The 7,967-nt window shown below is 54.5% G+C and overlaps 2 protein-coding genes across 2 annotated transcripts in view; both read left to right on the plus strand.

The window, feature by feature from the left end:
- PEX16 (peroxisomal biogenesis factor 16) overlaps positions 1–7,967 on the plus strand; it is a 29,265-nt gene that overhangs the window by 4,892 nt on the left and 16,406 nt on the right. Inside the window, exons 3-11 of the mRNA XM_009895709.1 lie at positions 258–334; positions 1,601–1,734; positions 2,040–2,146; positions 2,637–2,717; positions 3,178–3,330; positions 3,692–3,764; positions 4,062–4,181; positions 4,392–4,456; positions 5,594–5,967. Of these exons, the coding sequence (XP_009894011.1) occupies positions 258–334; positions 1,601–1,734; positions 2,040–2,146; positions 2,637–2,717; positions 3,178–3,330; positions 3,692–3,764; positions 4,062–4,181; positions 4,392–4,456; positions 5,594–5,652 (869 nt within the window). The 3' untranslated portion in view covers positions 5,653–5,967. The remainder of the gene's footprint in view (positions 1–257; positions 335–1,600; positions 1,735–2,039; positions 2,147–2,636; positions 2,718–3,177; positions 3,331–3,691; positions 3,765–4,061; positions 4,182–4,391; positions 4,457–5,593; positions 5,968–7,967) is intronic.
- Positions 7,265–7,835, plus strand: LOC104295897 (chromosome unknown open reading frame, human C11orf94). The gene is made up of 3 exons (XM_009895711.1): positions 7,265–7,332; positions 7,520–7,587; positions 7,699–7,835. The coding sequence occupies exons 1-3, from the start codon at positions 7,265–7,267 to the stop codon at positions 7,833–7,835; spliced, it is 273 nt and encodes a 90-aa protein (XP_009894013.1).

Genomic DNA, 7,967 nt, shown 5'->3' on the forward strand with positions numbered 1-7,967 from the left:
GGGGGCGCGGGGCGCGCCGCGGGCGGGCCAGGCCGGACACCCGCCGGCTGCGGGGCTGGCTGGGGGATCGCGGGGCCGTTCACCGGACTCCTTGTTTTCTTCACGCCTGGCTGCATCCTCCTGCAGCTTATGGGAGGAATCTGCGCGTCTTGCTGGCCTTCTTCCCTCACCCCCTCCTGGGGAAAAAGGCAGCAGTCCTAGTTTAGTTTGCTTTCCGTGCATCTCGTAACTGCAGCGTTCTTCTCTTCCTTTTCTAGTGTACTCTGCTTCCAACCTCCTAGTGCTATTAAATGACTGGATTCTCCGAAAGGAGCTGCAGCAGAGCCTGCCTGTGGTAAGGCTGGAGCGTGTGGGAGGAGGTTCTGGGACACATGCTTTCATCCTTGCAGAAGGTTTCAGGGAGTGTCTGTAGAGACTAACAGGTCTTTGCTGTGGCCTCTCTTTGCTATCAGGTATGTAGAAGCCAGAGGCAACTTCTGCATGCAGGTAAACAGCAGCCCTGCCCAGTAGCTCCTGGCTAGAAGGAGTGGCTAGAGCACTCCCTGGACCACAGAAATCAGGCCCTGACTTGCACCAGGAGGTCCACTTGTTTTTTGAGTTTAGAACTTGAGATAGGCAAAGGTGTTGCTGAATAACTATCACTGTTTCCATAGCAGTGGCTCTGGAGCGCTGGAGCTCTGAATCTGTCCCTCAGACTCTTCCTTTGCATGTGGTATTGAGCAAAACCAACATAAGCGCCTTCTGTGTCTCTTGCAAGAGCCCCAGGCTGGCTCCCAGAACTTCTTAGACCCTTTAGGGAATGAGAAGGGTGGTTGGTTTTTTTTTCCAGACAGGCCTCTTCTGTTGCAAGCCTGCCTGCTGCGTGGGTTTGGTTGTTGGCAGCCCTCTGGCTGGAGTGTCAGGTGTGTAACAAACAGAAATGCAGAAGACTTGCTTCTCTGGTCGTTAAAGGCTGAAGTGAATTTCAGCTGTGTTGTCTTTATTGATGCTTTTCAACGGGTTAAATCCCATGGTTGACAGCACCAGCAAGGTCCCATGTGGGGAGCAAGGATCCAGGCTGGAAGAGCACCTGCTGTCTTGGACTTCATGCCAGGGATCTAGATTGGTGCTGTATTTAGCAGTCATTCGCTCTGGTGTGACGGTGGACTCTGGGTCCCCTTCCCTGTACTCCAAGCATACTCCCTCATCAGTGCTAGCCAGGGAGGAGGTTTGTCATGTATCCCAATTTTGGGACAAGGAGGAGAGAGTTTTGCTGTGGAGGTTAGGCACAGTGCCACAGCCCAGGAGACTGTCCTGCTGTGTCAGTTAGGGTAGAAGGCAATCCAAGGACACAGCTCTGATGTTTTCCCTGTTTATGGGGTAGCAACTCTATGTGATACTGTGATGTCTTGGTCTCTCCCTGCTTTGAGGTAGAGAAGCGGGGTTGTGTGTAGATTCTGGCCTCAGTGGAGGCACCGCTTTTTGTTTCTGGGGCTGTGACTTCCAGGGCCATCTGGTGCTTATTTCTGAGAGTCCCACCAGACTGGGCCATGCTTCTGCCCTGTTTAACTCCCAAGCAGAACCTGCATCCTGTCCCCCTCCTCCCCTCTGTGTTTTGCAGTCACTGCCCCAGCAGAAGCTGCGGACCTGGCTGAGCGTGCTAGAATGCGTGGAGGTCTTTGCAGAGATGGGGACAGCCAGGGTGTGGGGGGAGATGGGCCGGTGGACCATCATTGTCCTCATCCAGCTGGCTAAGTAAGTGCTGCGGGCGGAGGGAAAGGGGCAGCGTGCGCTCGGAAAGGGGATCTGGAGGGGGCTCAGCAGTACCCTAAGAAAAAGCCCGAGTAGGACTGAGCTGATGATCACTGAGGCTGGGGGAATTAGGAGCCCCACAGTGTGCTGGATGCTGTGTTGCTGAAGGGGACACTTACCCCTCCTGCCTTGCCAGTTTCCCTGAGCAGACCTGAGTGTTTCTTTCTTCTGTGGAAGCCACTTTTCCAGCGCAATAGGAGCCCAGCTCCGTAGCCTGATATTGAAGACTTCCATATGTCTGTCCACAGAGCCATCCTTCGTCTCCTGCTCCTGCTGTGGTACAAAGCTGGCATCCAGACGTCTCCTCCCATTGTGCCACTGAACAGGGAGCAGCATCAACCTCTCCACCCCTCAGGTGAGCCCACAGTACTGTCATCATTGGCGTGGCACCTTGCTGGGCCACGTGTCTTGTCCTGCTAGGAATTACTCATCATAGCAGTGGCTTGGGTGGCACAGGGAACTGTAAGGCTTTGGTATGCAAAGCCAACCCGCGTTGCATTTTCCACCCTCTGTGGAACATGGGTTAGCTTAGGGGCAGGGTTGTCCTACAGTCTGGAAGGAAAGGGTGGAGGAGGCTAAGCCTGGAACCATTGGCTGATTTGTGAGTCAAGCTGTGTCCCCTGGTCTGACGGTAAGGAAAGAGATCCTAGGCCTGGGCAATGTCAGGCAGATTTACCTTTTCACCCTCTGACAGCACTACGTAGCCCCTTCAGGATGGTCCGGTTTGCACAGCATTGAACTTTCAGTCTGGTCGTCTTGATGGCAATGTAGGGAAGGGTGCTGCCAGCTCTGGGATGAGTTGTGTTCCTTTGGAGCCTCACCCCTGTGGCTGTTTTCTCCTGCAGACATGGAAGGCAACTCCTCGGGGAAGGATCAGACCTATGTTGGCAAGCGTTCCAGCCGTGTTGTGCGCTCTCTCCAGAGCAGTAAGTAGCCGAGCCCGTTTTCTGTCCTTGCCTGGTTGTTTCTGCTCTGTGTGCTTTATGTATGACCTGAGTGTGGGCAATAAAGATCAGAACCTTGTATTGGGGCTTATCCTGTCAGTCACTGGGCCCTGTGGGTGGGATATCAGAGTAACAGGCATTCAGGCACGTGCTGCAAGGCTAGCATTTAAATTGTATTTTCCCCAGTGAGCTGTGCAATGGAGACAACCCTTCAGCATGGTTATGCTTTGAGAAGCACGGACTTTACGGGTGTGTCTCCCTGCTCTGTTGCCTCTGGAGGCAAGTCTGAGGGTGCTGGTCAGCTGTGGCAGTTGCTGTGTGCACAGCTCTTCAAGCTTTCCCATTTCACACCTTCATGGTGCAGAAAGCAGCGGGGTGGTGGTGTGAGGAAGTGCGGTAGGAAGGTTTTATTTGTGTTAGTGACCTGATCTGCTTGTTTCAGCCCCGTCCCTGCAGTCCCGACACTGGGGGTCTCCCCAGCAGAGAGAAGAGTCACAGAGCCGAAGAGCGGAGGAGATGAACCAGCCTCCCACCCCTCTGGGTCTCCAAGAAACCATCGCAGAATCCATCTACATTACTCGCCCACTGCTCCACCGTATCCTGCCCTGGCTGTGTGCAGGCTCATGCCATACCCCGGGTGCCGACAGAGGGTGCTGAGGGCTCGGCCCTGCTGCAGGGCAGGACCAGGCCAGGCTTCTCTCGCACTGCTGCTGCTGCTCTGCTGAGGCAGGGGCCTCAGGACTCCTCCCTTCTCTTTATGCCTTGACGGCCAGCCTCTGCTGCTGGAGTTGTGGACGCAAGTCTTCCCGCCCCCTTCCCTGCCTCCCCCCAGCACTGCCTTAGGGTGTATTCTCTTGCACTCGACAGAGCTTTGCTGGTACCCAGGGGATCGCTTGTCTGCGTGCCTCTTGTTAGGCATCTCCCGTTCTTTCCGTTCCTTGACTCTGTGTTCCTAGTATTGAGTTTAGGAGTGTGGGGCCAGAGATCATGGAAACCCTGGCTCCTCTCAGCAATCCTGGACATCTCGAGGTCAGTCTGAGGAAGAGTCTTTGCAGGTGCTTGAGGTTGGTGGTGTCTGAGCATCACAGTTCCCCCTGTTCCCCAGTCCTGGGCAGTCCCTACTGAGAGAAATAAGCACAGGGGCTGGTCTTTAGCTGGGAGATTGACGTATTTAGGTATTTTCTGCCATACTTACAGTGCTGTTTGTTCTGAGCTGGTACAGCCCGCTCTGCGTGGACCTGAGAACAGAGGGCATTTAGAGACCCACTTTCTTTTCCCTGCTGGCTGCTGTTGCCATGAGTTAGTTCTCTGCCCTTCTCCTTCCAGTCTGAGCTTGCTGAGTGATCTGAAAGACCTGAACAAGCGAGAGCGAGCAGAGATGAGGCGACGAACCATCCTACTGCTGTACTACCTGCTGAGATCTCCTTTCTATGACCGATACTCAGAGTAAGGGGCCCCTGCTGGGCTTTCGCTGAAAATTTCCCTTTTAACAGAAATAGCATCAGGGGACTGGGTGAGTAGATCTGAAGAGGTCTGGGTGTCTGTGACCAGGTTAATCGGAGCCCTTTCGTAACAGCTGTCATTGCTGTTCCTGCATTCAACAGCTGGGGCAGGAGGTGTCCTGGTGGACTCGTTCATACTGTCTCCCTTTCCTAGGGGCAGGATCCTCCTCCTTCTGCGCTTGTTGGCTGATTATGTGCCTGGAGTTGGCTTTGTTACACGTAAGTGGGCTCTACTGCTATATCCCCTTTTCTGTTGGGCGGAGAAAAATACGGAGAGTTGGGCAGAAAGATTGTCAATTGGTTTCCAACCTGAGGAAGGAATTGGGAACTCTGTAGAAATGGTTAGCAGTGGTGCACCCTGTATTGATCCTTGTGATGTTTTAAACTGGAACAGGAAAGGATGAGTTGCTTCCTGGCTGTTAGGGACCTGTGCTCAACCACAGTGGTAAACCTCCCTGTGCCCCTCCAGACTGCAGAGCTCAGTCTCTGCCACCTAGGCCTCTTCTCCTGGGCTCCCTTTCTCAGCTGGTGCACCAGAGCCCTGCTTTGCAGCCCCTGTTTCTGAACTGTTTCCCTTGATCCCTGTTCTGCAGTGCAGACATTAAGGAAAAACAGTTGCCTAGAGGTATTGATCCAGCCAGGAGCTGATAGTAAATCAAAGGGCTGAACGAGGTCTGTCTTCTAGTCCTTCACTGATGGGTCCCTTTATTATGGGCCAGAATTTCACCTCCTCCTCTTCCCTGCTGGTGTGAAGTTGTTCCTGGAGTGGTTCATGGCAGTGATATGGCATTAGATTAGCCTGGCATTGTGGGACCGTCCTTTCTTGGGGGAGGTCACAAAGCTGGCTAGCTCAGGAGCTGCTTCTTCCAGTTAGTGATTTTGGAGAGGCTTTGGAGCCTGCATTAAGCCATGTGCTACATAAGCATTTTCACTCTACAGTGGTTGCTTCTGTGTCTGCACCTGCTTGTTATTGCTGAGTTGTCTCCCTATTTTCAGTGCCGCAGCAGTGTCCTCCTGACTCGCTGCATGCGGGTTTTCCCCTTGCACATTGCAGACCTCCCCTTCCCACTGGGGCTTGGACATGTAAGCTCTGAGGGAGTGGTGTCCCATACTGTGGCTGTGCTGACCACGTTTCACACCCCACTTGGTCCTGCTCTCATCTCTGGCAGCACATCCCAAAGTTGTCTCCCATCTTGGGAAAAGTAACCGTTCTATTCTTGGGTTTGTCTCAGTTGTATAACTGGAGATTTGGGATTATTTGGTATCACAATGAGAAGGGGAGAACCTGCCCCATATACATACAGCTTCAAGTTCTTGCCTTGCTACGTGTGTGATCTCTCTGTTCTCTTGTTTCAGGGCCGCTGATGGATTACTTGCCAGCTTGGCAGAAAATCTATTTCTATAACTGGGGCTGATGAGAAGATGATTATTCTCTGCTAAGACCATGGCTGGACATTTCTAAGGAGGGCAAGCAGGCTGGGGGAGGGATGTTAATAATGTCTAATTTTCAGTTGAACCATCAATGAGGAGCTCCCGTTTTGCAGGGTGGGGAGGGGGGTGTATGTAATTTTTTTTTTAACAGATCTAGCTGTGAATGACGGATGCTACATGCGTAGAGAGACCCTGGCCACCTCTTTCTCTGGACCATTCTGTGGCTGCAGCGATGGTGATGGGACAAACTCTTCTTTTTTTTTTTTTTAAGCACTTGATTTTTCTCCTTTTGTACGGCTGCCAGTGTAGTGTTTTTTGGAGAGCGTTGCCTCCCACCTCATGGCGCCAAGATTGATCTGCAGCCTGCTTGTGTTGGCCGTTCCTGGCCGATCCACTTGGAGCGGGCTTGTCTGTCAAATAAACTGAATGAATGGAAAGAACTGATCTGAACGACCTCTCTTCCCCTCTTTGCGTGGCCTTTCCTTGTATCTGGTAGTCAGCAGGTCTCTCCATCAGAAAGAGCAGCTTTTGTGGTTGTCTGCCCTGGGATACACTGTCACTTAGAAGCCTTTTGCTCTGGCCTGTGTCAGGTGTTGCTCAGCCGATGACTGTAGCCTCTGTTAACTCCACCTGCCTGGTTCAGTCCTCGGCTTCCTTGGGGTTCCCCTGGGGGTGTGGAGAGCTGCAGTTTGCAGGCTGCTGTCCTAGCACCTCCTGTGTGCTAAAAGGGTTTGTGGAATGGCTGCCAGCCAGGGCTCAGGGGCTTGGCCAAGGGCAGAGAAGAAATGGAGGGATTAATTCAGCAAATGCTGCTGTGCCACACTTAATAAAGGGCCCAGGAGAGGCCTGGACGGCCACAGCCATCATTTTGTAGCTGCTCTGCTGACTGGTGGACAGTTGAGGCATCAATCTGCTCAGTGAGCTGCTGTGGAGGCTCCCTTGGCCAGGACAAAGGGGCAGCCAGCTGGTGGCACTGCATTGCTCCACAGGCAGCTGCCAGCCCCGTGCAGAGCTTTGGAGCTGGAAACTGCTGTATGCGTTGGCCTCAAGTGGGTGGCAGGAGCAGAGCAGCCCTACCTGAACCGTCCTTGAGGGACTCTGGGGCTGCAGGGGTCACAGTCTTCTTGCCTCAGCACCTGAAATAGGGGATGTTCCCCTACCCCCTAATGCGCCACCGCAGTTGAGGACCACAGAGTTTTGGCAGCATGTGGGGTCTGTATTGCCATCTCAGTAGGGCAGCAACGTCCCGTCATGCAGCAGTGTGGAAAAGCCATGAGTGAGGGACTGTGCTCCCTTTGGGCTTTTAGCAGAGGAATATGCTGAAGACTGCAAAGCCTGGGAAGTGTTGGGGGGGGTTCGCTCCTGGAGGTGGGGAGGAACTGAGATGAAGGAGTTTGCTCTTGGAGAGGTTGAGGGGGAGGCAAAGGGTGGTGGTGAGGACAGGAAGCAGCCCTGGAGCTGTGGTTGCGTGGAGGGATGTGAACTAGCACAAGGAGGGCTGTGGGGACCTGCCTCCTGCCCAACAAAGCCAGTGTCCCCGGGCCACTGGGGTGGCTCTTCTGTGACCTCACTGCGGAGCTGGAATCAGTGTGTGCCATGTGGTGCTGGGTCCTGCTGCTCACCCTGCTGCTGGAGGCTGCCCTCCCGCTGCCCCTGCGCCAGAGGTGATAGTGCTTCCCTCCTCCTCCTCCCTGCCCTGGTACCTGCAGAGGTACTCCAGGGCTCCTGGGCTGGGCATGGGCTGGCACTTGTGGCACCAAGCCCTCGCGAGCTGGCCAGGCTGGGTGAAGACAAGAGGCATGTGGAGGGTCTTGGCTCACTCCTGTCCCCAATTTTCCACCGCAGGGCCAGCTACTCAGTCCCTGAGGACTTCTCTGCTCCCCTAGAGCTCCCACAGCAGCACTTTGGCCTGGTGGACGGTACAGCGCTCTCCTCGCACCTCCAAAACCACCTTCCATGCATTCACCCACTCCAGCTGGGTGTTTGCCCCAGCCCAAGGCTGAGCCCAGCCTTGTCCCCTCTCCCCACAGATTACGGCATCAAACCCAAGCAGCCACACGTCAGGACCCGGGCAGCCCGGGAGCGGCCAGCGGGGCTGCGCAGAGCTGGAAAAAGCAAGCGTGATGAACTTGACTTGCTGGAGTACTACTACGATGCCCACCTGTGAGCCAGTGTGCCCCTGTGCCCACTGCAGCCCAGCCTCAGGGACCCCCCGCCTGCCCTCTGCTGCTGCCGGACAGCGTAGGTGTGGGGTGTAGGAATTTGGGGGGTGGAGAGGGGAGAGGAGGGAAAGGATATA

The sequence above is a fragment of the Charadrius vociferus genome, unplaced genomic scaffold (genome assembly GCF_000708025.1).
Source record: "Charadrius vociferus isolate BGI_N301 unplaced genomic scaffold, ASM70802v2 scaffold111, whole genome shotgun sequence".
In the NCBI taxonomy this organism is placed as follows: Eukaryota; Metazoa; Chordata; class Aves; order Charadriiformes; family Charadriidae; genus Charadrius; species Charadrius vociferus.

What these genes read in the sequence shown, in the direction of transcription:
- LOC104295897 (XM_009895711.1), top strand. Translation starts at nt 7,265, where the DNA reads ATGTGGTGCTGGGTCCTGCTGCTCACCCTGCTGCTGGAGGCTGCCCTC. An exon ending in CCGCTGCCCCTGCGCCAGAG is followed by an intron (nt 7,333 to 7,519) that starts GTGATAGTGCTT and finishes CCGCAGGGCCAG; the next exon opens with CTACTCAGTCCCTGAGGACT. An exon ending in GCACTTTGGCCTGGTGGACG is followed by an intron (nt 7,588 to 7,698) that starts GTACAGCGCTCT and finishes CTCTCCCCACAG; the next exon opens with ATTACGGCATCAAACCCAAG.